Source organism: Telmatherina bonti (assembly GCF_933228915.1).
Source record: "Telmatherina bonti genome assembly, chromosome: 5".
In the NCBI taxonomy this organism is placed as follows: Eukaryota; Metazoa; Chordata; class Actinopteri; order Atheriniformes; family Telmatherinidae; genus Telmatherina; species Telmatherina bonti.
Window position 1 is genome coordinate 22,421,199 of NC_136623.1, and position 14,337 is coordinate 22,435,535.

Sequence of the window (14,337 nt, forward strand, 5' to 3'; positions counted from 1 at the left end):
TGAATAATACTCGAGCAAACATTTGCAACACATTAGCAAGCTTTCAGCAGTGAACTAAATATTTACAGTATTTGTGTGCATATAAACAACAGTATAAGTGTAGTTATTGTGGTATTTGTCAGGGTCAATCCTCCTCATTCCAGATGACGGGGTTGCTCCCCACACTGTATATTCTGTCTATTAATTTCCTGCAGTGACAGATGATTTGATCCGTTGCAATGCACTGCAGGAAATTCTTTCATACAACTGAGTCATGTCAACAAAACTATAAAAGAAAATCATGTCAGCTTCCAACAGTGACAAGAGAGTTGTGATCAGTGCCTCCCTTCTCATGTCAAACTTCTTTACGTAAGTCTGTAAGTTTGAGGGGCTGACAGATACTCAGACCACAGAAACACCCTGCGAAGGGCAGTTAAGAGCTGTTACCACATCAGGCCTCTCAATGCGAGCCAGTGCTGAACACAGCAGTCCCAGAGTGGAGCCTTCTTTCTGGGCCCAGTTAGAGAGAAGTGTGCGTGCCGGGGCTTCTCCTCGCCCGAACAGGTCCAGCTGTTCGGACTCATAGCCCAGCGCCACACCCAGGTGCCTCCATCCTCGGCTGCTTCCCTCTTGCAAGAGGCGCTCCACCTCTTCCTGTCGGTGGGGAGGTAAGCTGATGTACAGACGACTATCCTGCTTGCTGTCTCTCTTCATACCTGTGAAAACACAAACATGATACACTCACTGTTAGAAAATGATTGATTAATTCCCTTTCATCTCTTTTTTTAACAAGCCCTGTCAGTTTCCTGTTTGTTTGGTTTTAGTTCAGTTGGATCGGTTAGATAGCCTGCCAAGTGTTTCCACAACAGTGTTTGTTAGTTACTTGTCATTTGTGCTATTTTGTTTCTACAGCATGACATTTGGGGCCTCACTCTGTCTGCCTTAACACATGCAAATTTAACATTGCACAAACAAAAGTGATCAAAATACTCACAATTTTTCTTCATACAAAGGTTAAGGTGGAAAATCTTTGTGCTTTTTTTTCACCTTTACATGTTGATTAAAAAAAGAAAGAAGACTATTGATAATTTTTTATCTAAAAATGATCAATCTTGTGTGTGAGAAACATGACAAATATCTAATTGATTTCTTCTTGTTAGTTTTCCCCCAAAACTAGTCATACTATCTGCATTCTTCTTCTTCTGCCTTTTGTTTTGCTGCATTTTATTCATTATTGTCACTTGCAATTCATTAGTAGCCTACAGTGGCTACAGCAAAGAAGACAATGTTATAACCAGACATTTGGATTGTCTGATCTTCTTGTATAACTGTTTGATATGTAAGTATGTAATATTCATGCTACTGTGGCAGGAAATCTGGATCACACACACAGCCTCACCTTTGCTGGGCTGGCTGTCCTGTACGCTGTAGGAGTCCAGAAAGACCCCGCTGTCACTCTGGAGCTTTTCTCCCTCTGGGGACGTTCCCAACTCAGCTGCACGTGCCTTAGAAAGCGCCTTCTTCTGTTTGCATGATCTCCAACTGAGAAGAGCAGCAGAAAACAGCGTTAGTATCTATAGCAGATTTATCTGCTCCAGTCAAACCACTCAATTCTACCAGATTAGGACCAGGTGAAAACTCACCATTTGTACGCTACATAAATAAGTAAGCCCAACACCACAGCTGCCAGGACAGAAACATAGGCGAGAATGTGGTTGCTGCCACCCTCATCCTGCGGGGTAAACTTCGGTGCTCCAGGAGCAGGGCTGACTTCGTCCTCGTCCTCCCACTTCCCCTCTATGACATCCTCTAGACCAGGCCAACGAGGAGCATCACGGGTTCCGGTCTCAGCAGGGCGAGACAGAATGTGCAGCTTTTTATCTGTTTGGATTAAGACAAGAAAACGTGTCGGGGAGGCACCTCATTGCATCTGCACATGTGCACATCAGAACACATTTGGGCATCATAAATAAAGGACAGATGTAATGAAACCTTCAGTTATGCTGCTCCCTGGGGTTTTAAAACCTCTCATTGCCCCTGCTTCCAGCCTCATCTTCCCTCCTGTGGTCTGCCTATTTCTGGATCAAACACCACAAGACACTATGCTGACCTGTGCGGGGTCAAAGGGCCATGACATGTGGGCTCATAGTGTGTACAGATGATCTCACTCCTGCAGAGCAAGTGTAGCCATTTGGGGGCAAGCACACTAGTTTTCAGGGTCAGCTGCCTCCCTTGGTTTTTAGAAGGAGTAAACCTAAAGACCTGTCAAGTGGCTCTCAATTGGACTGTTTTTTTTTTGTTTGTTTTTTTATTCACTACTCGTGTTTCTCAGCTCAGAGCATTCAGGGTTAGGGTGAGGTGTGGATGCAGGTGTTGACCACATGTCCAGACCCTCTTGTTCTTCACCCCCACCCCCCGCCCCTATTTAGCTCATTCTTTTATCTTTTGATGTATTATTACTACCTCCTCTTGTGTCCAATTTCAAGAAAACTTACAGGGAAAAGACCAAAAGTCTGTCTTCAAATACTTTCCAGCATCTTTAACCTTTCCCTGGCGTTTGGTGCAGGATGCATGCTTGGAGACATACAGCAGGTCTTTTTAATAATCTAAATTGAATTTTAATGACCTCCTAATATCCAGAAGCTGTTCAGAATGAGTAAAAACAAATGTAATCTTAGTTGTGATTTATCTTTTAATAACCCAAAATAAGAACCAAAGTTAACTGATTACATTAAACACGCAGTATGTTTTTCTTTATTCATTTTTTGCTCTGGGACTTTAAATGTTACTTGTAAGAACTGCAGGTAAAAAAGTCTATAATTTCCGACAGATTTGTTCACAACAGCAGAAAATAAAGTATATAACTACATTTCCACTCACCCATGCAGAGTGTGTCAGAGTTGGGCATACAAGGACGGATCTCCACCTCACTCTTGGAGCATTTAGTGCAGGTCTGGCAGGGTTTGGTGCCAACAAGCTCCTCAGAGAAGGTTCCCGGGCCACAGGTCTGGCACACTGTATCGCCCTGATGTCCGCACTCTCTGACAGCCCCCTCACCGGCACTGCACTTGGAGCACGGTGCGCATAGGTTGTAGCTGGCCAAAAAGAAGTAGCCAGTATCGCACTCGCATTGGGTGTTGTGAGCAGCCGAGCAGGAGGTCACTGTGGGGACACTGGGTGGGCACTTGCTGCATTGCAGGCAAGGATCAAGCCCTTCAAATGGAGAATATGTTCCTAGGAAAAAAGTTACGAAATCAGTGATAGGAAGTGTTTAAAAAGAATTAGGAGGAATTCAACAGGATTGTGCTGCTAAGTAAGAGACAGTAACATTAAATTAAAAGTTCTTACCCTGTGGGCATGGTGCACATTTCGTATCCTCTTTCCCACACTCTACTTTCACCCCATAGCCAGCAGGACATAGACTGCAACACTGCCCTGATTCAGTGAACTGATGACTGGCACAGGCATTTCCAAGGGTACCCTAAAGTAAACACATGACATAGTAAGACAAATACCACCAGGACAGAAATATGGCAACCCTTTCTCATGTTTTAGATCATTTTTGTTCAGTTGTGTGTATTTTGACTGTGCAAATTGAAAGACTTAAATTTAAAGGCAGTTCCTAAAAAAAAGGATTGAAGATTAAGAGGATTTTTTTCTTCTGGGAGTTGTCTGACTTCCACAGGTATGGGAAAGACACCACACACATTCTATGTCTGTGCAATCAGAAAAGTGTGGAAAAAAGGTGGTCCCTTTCTGCAATTAATCTATCTGCCTCATTTTTCACTCTTAAGTGCTCTTATATTCCTTATCTGCAAGTAGGTACTGAAGAGCCCCGCTTGAGGTATGACATAAGGAATAGATCAGACACTGCAAGCAGTTTGTGCAGCAGGGTTGGTGCCTGACAGGGGTGGCTGGCTTTAATCAGATGGCTTTAGATCACTGAGAAGAACAAAACACAAAGCAGACAAAAGAAAATGAACCAAAATAGAGGAAAGAATATGTCAAGATGTGCTTCAGTGTAAAAACCTCTGTGTAACTGTCTGGGCTAATATAGTGTATGCGAATAGTGGGGGGTACACAGGAGACGGTTCCAGCCCCAGGCATGGGTGTCAGTTAACCATGGCTGCTCAGCATGAGAGTGCCCACCCATTTTTTGGGGAGGGGGCTTTGAAGTCATCAGGCCCTGCAGGTGTGTCTATGAAGGTCAGTATTTCACTAACACCCCTTCTCCAGGCTCAATGCAACGGCATCTTAAATATGCATGCATTTAAGGGAGACTGGCCCTGCCTGCCTGGGGCCTGACAAGAGCAAACAGATGTCTAACAACTAACCTCCTGCTGAGGAGAAAAGTAACAGTTAAACAGCCCAATGATATCTCTCTTTGTCTCTGAAGTCTGCCAAGAAACACGGGGAACGTGTGTGAACCTGTACAGCCTCCAACAAAAGCCCACCAGAGACATACAACACGCGGGCACACACACACACACACAGACACACATAGCACCATACTCTCAGTCACAAAACACTAAAATGTTCCATGCTGATATTAGAGGAGAAATAGCTTTGAAACAGAGCTTGCTTCTTTCCAAAAACAACAGCCCATTTGACTGCACTGCTTCACAGAGGAGCCTGGTGATATCTGAACGCCAGCCACAGAACCCAGATCAGAGGTATTATGGCCTCAGAGTGGTTGGACCCAGCAGGCACCAACCAGGATGGAGTTAGCCTGTGACCAAGTCTGGACCATAATAACTTGAAGCAGAAAAATATCCTGTGGTCCTCTTTATGTGACAGATGTGAGCTCTTCTCCTAACATTTGCTGACCTTTTACCCTTCAGCTAAACTGCATTAACATGGTGACAGCAGCTCTGTTTCATTTTCACCTACAGTTTGGATTGTTGCTATTTTACAGAGCCTGGTGTGAGTTTGGGCTGCTACACGTCTGGACGCTTGGCACTTCATCTACTGGGGCCCAGTGTCGAATGAAAGATTTAATCTATGCCCAACTGGAAAAAATCACAAACAGTGATCTAGTCAACAGAAGAATGACTAAATCTACTGAATGTGCCAGATAAAATATCTCTATATATGGAAACAGTTACATTTTGCTTCCCAGTTTGTCTTTAATGGGGTGACCCTGATTGAGTGATGACTGCCAAACAGGCAGTGGTTGTAACTCCAACATATTTGGTCCCATCTGCTGCAAACTTTTTAAACAGTATTCTCTAATGCTACATAGCTATACAAGAAAGCATGCCACTCATCTGCACAACGTGAAGACATTTACACAACTGCTCCAAAATGTGCATGAGGGTGCATGAGCCATTTACAAGTGAATCATTTTTTGATAACTACACTTAGTGCAAGAATGAAGATATGTGTATACTAACTGGTTTGAAACAAAATGAAAGTGAAATTATGATATTAAATTTCAAACAGCTAAAGAGAGTAATATGTCGGTGAAAAATAAAAAATGTTCTTAGTTTTATGTCAAGAGGAAATGAGTACACAAATTACTTACTTATTAGCTAGTGGCCACTATATTGTTTATTGCAGAGCTGCACGGTGGTGTGATGGTTCGTGTCCTCACAGCAAGAAGGGTCACTGGTTCGAGCCTTAATTGGGGGAGGTTTGAACAGTGGTCTTTCTGTGTGGAGTTTGCATGTTCTCCCTGTGTGTGCGTCGGTTCTCTTCGGGTATTCCAGATTCCTCCCATCATCCAAAGACATGCATGTTGGGTTAATTAGTCACTAGGAGTGAATATGAGTGTGAATGGTTGTTTGTTTCTCTGCGTTGGCCCTGTGATGGACTGGCGACCTGTTCTGGGTGTACCCTGCCTCTTGCCTTCTAATTGCTGGGATGGACTCCAGCTTCCCCATGACCCCAAATTGGACAAAGCTATGCAGAAAATGAATGAATAATGCTACCTGATCAGAGAGCTTGATGTCAAGCTTTGCACAAGTCCGATAATTCTCCATTTATTTGATTGAAGTTGTGTTGCAGCAGGGAAGCTTTAAAACTTACAAGATTTTGGCCCTTGAGGACCAGGACCGTGGATTCATGATGTAGACTGAGTCTGCCTTTATAAGAGCATCAGACAATGTTCCAGGAAGGGAACATGGCTGACTTCAAGTAGCTGAGTGCAGACCCTGCAATCAATCTGGAGGCAAACAGTAGTGATTTGAATTTTAAATAGGCATTAATGGGTTGCAAGTGGAGTTTAATGAACAGTGGAGCGACATGTGCCCTTTTCAGTTGATTAAGCACCAGATGTGCAGTAAGGTAATAGCCAGGTTGCATTTGGTGCAAATCAGACTGCATTTGGCTTGCAGTTGACCAAGACTTAGAAAACAGACGAGATATTAACAGATTTTTCTCATGTGATGCGCAAAGTAACATGATCTTGAAACACATGCAACATGGTCACAGAAGGGCAGCTCATATAATACCCAGGGTCCTTGTGATCTCCAGTTGAAAAGATGAAGAAGTAACATTTCTGCTGATACTGAGTTTAATAATCTGATTGGCTGAGAGCATCTAGTCAGTCATTTAGGTGTTTACTTTAAGTAGGCATTCTTTCACCAATACACTGAAAATAGACAAGATGAGATTTGTTCTGAAACTGCAGGGTCATCTGGCAAGAATGATGCGTGCAGTTGGGTATTGTCTACATAGCAGTGAAAGAATAAGCTGTACAAACAGAAAAGCTCATTTGAGGAGGTAGTGAATATTACAAGCAAGGGACCCCATTGCTGAGGATGTCACATCTCGGCAAAGTGGGGATGAGGTGTGGACTACTGCCTTTGCAACAAAACTTAGCATTTTTGCTTCTTTTCTTGGTTTCACACCTCATTTGATGTCACTCATTGTGTTATTAATATATTTCTTTTGTTCCTGATCTTTCATTTTCCTGTCAGTCTAGCAGGTTTCTATCTTTTCCTCCTTTGAATATTTGTGTGTGTCGTGTGTGTGATTTCCAGATTTCCTGCCACAGTAGCATTTTTTAATCTGTAAGTTAAATACATTTTTATTTAAGCATTTCACTCGTCAGCCACCTGTATTTGAGTATAACATCTCTGCTAACTGGATATGAAATGATCAGCAAAGGATTGTTTTTTCCTTGTATTGTCAGAGCCATTGTCTATTTTAGCCAGTGCTCTTGTAATCATCCGATAAAAAAAAGAAAAAGCTCACAGCTGTTGTATACACTTGAATTAACAAGTACAAAGTCAGTTATTTAAAACTTTCTATATACGCACACATCCTCTCTAGACACAACAGACTGATAATCAGACACAAGGATGTAAAATAAACATCTGGTTGCAAAAGTAAACTTTTTTTAGAACTGAAATCCAGCTAACTTCATTGCATAACATTTCATCTATGTAATTAACAGTTTAAATGCTCCAATAAGTTTGAACTGAACCCATGAAATCACAGTTACTTGTGCTACATGACATTCTGTAATATCATGTAAAAGCGAAGTTTTACTAAACATCTGCGATATTCGCTTGTGTTTTGACAACATTTTCTTATTATGTTCAATTTTCAAGCACAGTTCAATTTGACGGTCATGACCCTCAGAGTATTTGCACTGATCTGTTGTATCTAGGGCCTAAAGCCTGAAGGAAAGGGAGCTGCAGTTGCTTTTTCCATTAAGGTAAGAAGCTGCAATCTGAAGGGATTCCCCAGTGAGAACAGACGGACCACCGTGGAGCACTGCTTTCAATGGGCCTCTGAACTCCACGGCTGCCGGAGTCACTCAGTCATCGCAGATCACAAACACAGACACACACACACACACACACACACACTTAGGAACACACTTCACTTTAGCCTTCTCAGGGCTTTAAACATTTTCTATGTCCTTCTGAAGTGAGAGCATGTTTGAAGGCTAGAGTTTCCACAGTTAATCTAATCTGCGTAAAAATAAACACACAAAAGGATGCTCTCCCCCTGTGAAGACGCTGACCCCCAAGCCTTCACAAGCTGACTGAGGTTTTTGAGCAGAGACAACATGAGCTGAGGGAAACTTTAAGTCTGAACTCATTACTGTTAGTTGTTTACAGCCAGCACAGGGGACAAATTAAAGAACACTGGTTTCTTTTTTTTTTCCCAGGAGAAAGTTCAGCCATAATTATAACCCTAAATTATACAAGACAGCACAAAGAAATGATGCCATAATTTACAGCTCTCAACATAGTGTCATGAAGTGATTAGTATTTCTAAATAACCTTGAACCTGCCAACTGTATGGACATCCAAATTACTGTGGTTGCACTAAACTATTTCCCCCCACATGAACACACATATTAAACACCACTAGCAGGGGGGGATGATGATGATAATTGCTTTGCTCCGGATATCCCAGAAGTACTGTCTGCTAGACCACATTTTCACCAGGAATTGCCATGAGCAAGAGCTGTGGCACCGTGTACAGTAAACTACAGTGAATATGAGCCTTAGAAACAGAGTTAACAATAGAAGATATAATCCAATAACCCTCCGCTCTAAATCACCCAGTCAGTAGTTAAGAGTTTCATTCAACAGAACTAATGCTCACTTTTCCAGACGAGCAACAACCCCATCTGCTGACGTTCAACCTTTAAAAGCAATAAAAGAGACATCTTTTTAAGAAGAGAATTATCTGGATACTTAGATCCAACTAAAGTGCTCTGACTGTGAAGAACTAGTCTAGACAGGAATACAAGCCCTACGGCCTTTTTCAGGTAAATGAGCCTCAAATTATTGTCTTTGACTGAGAAGGCAGTGGATTTCTTTTCACCCTGATCCTGGCTTTATAATCTGGAATCAAACACCGCCCACACTATAATTTCATCATAAAATACATCATTTATGTCAGTGTGATGCATAATCCTGGTATGTTGCCTTCTCTTGTATTCTGGCTCACTCTTTTTGCCACTGCACATGATTATGGGCAGCTTTGTGGGGAAAAAGAAAACAGAAAACCAACGTGCCTGTTTGAGATTTGGCTGTACATGAAAGCAAAGATTTCTGCGTTTCAGAGATAAATCAGGACTAAGTTCCTCTACAGGCTTAAAAGTCAGACTGAAAACGAAGATGTGCCACTTGAGAACAAAATAAGTCAAAAAGAGCGTTTGAGTTAACTTTTAATGAGTTTTTTAAAGACCAGAAGCGTTTTAATCAGATATCTCCTGTCATTGTTCCTATTGTTATTTGCTAACAACAGAATAACAATAAACACATCCATCAGCAGGGTTGGTGTAACACCTAACTCTGCGCATTTTTAAAGCAGTTTAGTGTCTGAAATGATCATATTGGCGAGACAAAAGAAAAGCTTTTGAGATGAAAAGGGGGGGAAAAAGATCATTTGTAAAATCAGTGACCATCTTGCTTACTTTTAACAGCAGAAAGGCGCATAAAATAATCGATCTCATGTCTTCGGTCCTTCTTGACTCCGAGCGTCTCCGAATCTTTGATCGCAGTTTCTCCACAGTCTGTATCCTTCTGCAATGGCATAAAAAGAGTCAAAGCCTCCCTTCCACAAAATCCAATTAAAAAACCCCCGCTTCTCATAAAAAGGGCTGGTTCCGCATTTCAATCATAGTCCGCAAATCTGGTGTTTATTTGCACGAGAGCGGATGTAGAAAGCTGGAGCTGTTGGTTCTCCCAGTAACGCAGCAGACGCATTTGTCTCCTTTTGCTCGTTGCTCGTACAATGTAGCCTAAGTTAAAACAAAGTTCCTTCTGTTTGAGCTTGCAGGTCGCATGGAGCGCAGCCCATCCAGCAGCTCTGCAACAGATGAGGCAAAGAAAACTCCTGCGGGCTCTCCTGGGCCTTTTCTCCTCCCATCTACTCAGCTTTCAGTGAGGCTTCGTGATTGGCTGCATCCGCGTTGGAAGGCCAAGGCCGCCTGGCTGTCCTTCATGTGTGTACCTGTTGCTGAATACTGATATTAATATTTTGACATGTACAACACCCCTGGACATTAAGATATATCTAAGTAGTGATGAATGAATGAATGAATGAATGAATGAATGAACAGAACATTATAAAGCTCCTGGAAAATAGAACTGTTTTTGGAGAATGTCTCATCATCTGTAAAATGATGGTAAGACAACACCGTTTTTAATCAACTGAATCTTTAACATATCCAATATATTAACAATAATGTATTTTTTCTCAGATTGTGGTGCATTGAGTACAAAATAAGGCACTTCAGAATTTTGGGGATGTGTAGAAACAAAATGTCAATATTCTGGAAACAAAACTCACAGACAAAGTAGGACTTTAATGCAACAGAACAGAAAATCTAAATATGGCTTGAAACAGAAAATACACGCACACACATAGAGACACTCACAGGTAGAAACTGGAGTAAATGTTTGTGACATGCACAATTTTCATCATATTTTTTAGGAATAGTGTGTAGCTAACATACTTATCAGGGTATTTCTTTTTTGCCCCCCACTAAATAGGACAACAAAGGGAACATTTTATGAGGATTCTGTTCCTTTTTTTAAACTTATATTTATATTTGACGTTTTTTATAGCACTGTGGGTGAAAGCCCATCCAAAGTCATTGTGTCAAGTGTCACAATGACAATAAAGTTAATATATTTAATTCTATTCTAGTTTCTTTAAGTTTTCCAGCAGTAGACACCACAGTTTCAACAAGTTTCCCTTCAGTTGCAAAATAATTTTTAATGTCACTCTGCCACTGTCACATATTAATCTGTAAAGTTGTCCAAGGAACTGAAACATTTCTGTAATGATTTCTACAGTTTTAAAGAAATAAGAATCTACACTCTCAGCTGTAATAACCTAAGCTTTTTATTCTAACAACATATCATGGTACAATGCAAATGTTGGAATCCAAGAGAAAATCCCCATCAAATGGGGGTTCGTGGCGGGACATTATTTTACAACCCTCCAGGGCTTCTCACACATAGCTGTGATTGGTTGTTATCTGAAACAAAGGCAAGCACGTGAATCGAGCAAGATGCTCCTAGAGGTACATGTTTGATCTTGGTGATTTAAAAGATTAGAAAACCAACAGAGGATAAATTACACACCTTGTAAATGCTAGTGAGTGCATCACAGGGGGGCCAAAGCGCTTCAGAAGAAAACAAATGGGGAGATCTCTCAGACACAATACTACTTGCACTTCAAAGCCTGCTGAGGGATCAGAGGAGGAAAATACGATGTCTCTGCTCTGATAAAACCTCAGCAGCCACATTTCAGAAACAGATTTCTCCCACTTATATAACGCTGAAAGGTTTCCACAAAATATCTAGCCATAATATATTTTTAAATGGTTTTAGTTTGTCGAACCATTATGAACGTTATTAACAAGATGTTGCTGTAAGCTCATGAGACTTGACAAATCACCTAAATTTGAAGAGAAACTTTACAAAATGTTGGTTTTATTTTCAACATATGATCATTTCAAGTCCACCTTAATTATAGAAAAGGATGGAGTAAAAATAGTCATAACTTTGCAGCAGGAACTTTATGTGGGCAGAGTTTTTAACTCAAACTGCCCAGCCATCAGACATCTTAGTGATATTACAGCAGCTACCTGGATAACTGGATTTAAAGACGGCGATTCCACTGGGATAACTGGAGAACAGAACATGTTTTTCTTTACTCAGAAACTGTGGTGAAAGGTGAACTATTGTTATTGTCATGTTATCCTGCCTGCTTGACCGAGACCTGATTTCCTCACACCAGGAGCTGTAGAGCTTGAGATCATCGAGGCTGACAAATCAAAAGCTTTTTGTGTCATTTCAATTATTGATCAACTGAATAAATCATGTAAAAAATAAAAAAGTATAGTATAATTTCAATTATTACCAATCTTCCAAAGTAAAAGTCTTAAGGTTTCATACAGTAAATCTCTTGTTTGTTGTTAATAGAAGTGAACTGCACTGTGCCAGTGGCACAACTTTAATCCAAGGCAAGCCCCCCCCCGTTTTCTAAAAAATGCACCCCCAGCTGTTTGGAGCTGGTATCAACAGTCCAGACTCTAAAACCCATGAATTGTTTTAAAAGTTGTCTATAAGTGTTTAAACGCACCAATAAAAAAAACACAGAAATTATATTTTGGGGAGGGATTTTTTTTTTTAACGTAAATGTGTTTACCTCTCAAGCCATTGGTCCACATTCTTTTAGTGCAATTGATGCCTCTTCAAACATTTGTTGTCACCTGAACGTCTTCTATGGTTTTCTAGATAACACGGGTGACACATACTTGGGCCTTGGTACAAATTACCCCACTCTCTGCTCCATAAGTAAATAAAACAACAGTGGCAATCTTATCTTAATTTAGGTAAAACAACAGATTCATCTCTTCTTCAGTAAGTCTAGTTTGCTGCTCATTCATTTTGTATTTCAGTCTTGTTCAAGTTTGTAATGATTTGAAGGCTGTAAACCTGGATTGACTGATGAATTACTGAATAAACAATCGTGTTACAGTTTGTAAAGATCATCGATTTAAAGTGACAAAAAAATCCAATAATAAAAGAGCCTGTTGCAGTACATGAATCAGTTATCTTGAAATAATCTTATCTCATGAGCCATTATTAAGAAAAGTTCTGGACTTAATTATAGTCAAACCGTTGAGAAGAAGATTGTTGTTGACGGGAAAGCAAACCGGAAAAAAAAAACCCCAGAAAAACAAGTTCAGCCAATCGTTTGGGTTTTTTTCTTTACTTTTGTCTGCATCCTTTTGCCTGCAGGAGCAAACACTCATTATCAAAGGGTGTAGTTTCTCTCTGGTCACACATGGGTTAGGAAGATAAAATCACTATTAAGAAGGAAAAACAAAATGCATAATCTTGTTGCCCACAAGCCAAAGACGAATGGACCTGAAGAGTAAAAAGGGGGGGTGGGGGGTCTGCGGTTGTTTAACAGAGGCCTGTTTGAGGGTTCTTGGTAGGATCAACTTGAACAGCAATTGTTGCGTTTCACGACATCCATCCAGCAGCCTGTCTGGAGGGGTCAGAGAGAAGATACCGCCAATAAATGGGAGCAATGCGTTAACCCCTTCCTCCACTTTTTGAGTGTGAGCACATCAGAGCAGCTCTGCCCCCTCCTCCTCCTACACTTCCCCTTATTCACTGCTCTGTGGTTTCTATTTGACTGGAGGTTTACAGGACAGTTTTACCACCCACCTCATCCCTTCCCACCCCACCCCTACGAATTGCACCCCCACAGAGGTGTTTATGGGGAAGCTGACAGGATGTTCATCCCATCAGGAGATCAAAGTCTCCACTGCAAGTACATGCGCTGCTGCTCGCTGTGACCTTTTCAACTTCAGTAGGGTTAACATCACAGACGCATGCAAGGCTGGGATTACAGTGGAGAAGCTGGATGAACTATTGTAGCAGCAGGTCAGTTTCCTTCTTGCTGTGTTCAAACACACAAGATCGGTTTTCAGTAATGAGCAATCATCCACAGATGACAGGCTGAAGGGTTCGAGATGAAAGATCATCACTGATTTTACCAGCATGGCCACAATTATGGGCCATATTAGAGCAATCTAAAGAATAAGGAAAGAACTCTCAGATAGATGTGAGGAAGAGAGAGCAAAAATCTGTAAATCAGAAACTCAGGCTGGATTTTTTTTTCTTTTTAAAGTCAGCTGTATTGTCAACATGTTCCCACAAGAATACAAATGCTATATAACATCAGTTACGGAGAAATGAGCCAAGTCCATATTCAAGGCAGTGCTGGCCTACATATAAGGCATTTCTTTTGGATCAGGACTTTTGAACAACAAATATTAAATGCATTACACACAGCAAACCTGCGTTTTGATGACTATGTCTACAAAAACATATAAAACAAACATGTAAGCATTTGCAATGGCCAGAGCAAAAACAGAGCAGAAGTCAAAGTGAGTTTGCATAAGAGCAAATTTCCTAACATCTGCATGCAAACAAGTCTTTGTGGTCACCGGCTGTCACAGCTGCACACAGTTAATCATTTTATCTTCATCACAGTTGTATAAAACAGGAATAAAACATTCTGGATACAATGTGTCATATAATATCTAAATAACATTCAAATACAGTCTTATGTTTGCATTTTACCCCCAGTTTTCACCAACAAATACCAGGTAATTTGTTAGGGGTGTTGTATTTACCCGCTTACTTCCCTTTGTCTCTCTCTCTCTCTCTCATCTTGACACTGCATTGCAACTACTTTGTTCCAACCACTATAATAAAACACAGACAGGAAGTGAATTCCTATAAAGCACACTCACAGACGTTCTGCGCACATGTTCCAGAGTCTTCATGTCTTCAGATGTTCTCACAGTAAAATACCAGTACAGGCACGTATATTCACCAAGCCAGCAGTTTACCGAAG

General features: G+C 41.0%; 1 protein-coding gene across 1 annotated transcript; it reads right to left on the reverse strand.

Moving 5' to 3' along the window:
• Positions 1 to 381: 381 nt before the first annotated feature.
• On the reverse strand, positions 382 to 14,150 carry nradd (neurotrophin receptor associated death domain; the record flags this gene model as incomplete). Its single annotated transcript, XM_079241101.1, has 7 exons — positions 382 to 695; positions 1,379 to 1,521; positions 1,623 to 1,860; positions 2,860 to 3,213; positions 3,328 to 3,460; positions 9,362 to 9,470; positions 14,122 to 14,150. 7 exons carry the CDS (start codon positions 14,148 to 14,150, stop codon positions 382 to 384), a joined length of 1,320 nt encoding a protein of 439 aa, XP_079097227.1.
• Between the last annotated feature and the right edge of the window lie 187 nt (positions 14,151 to 14,337).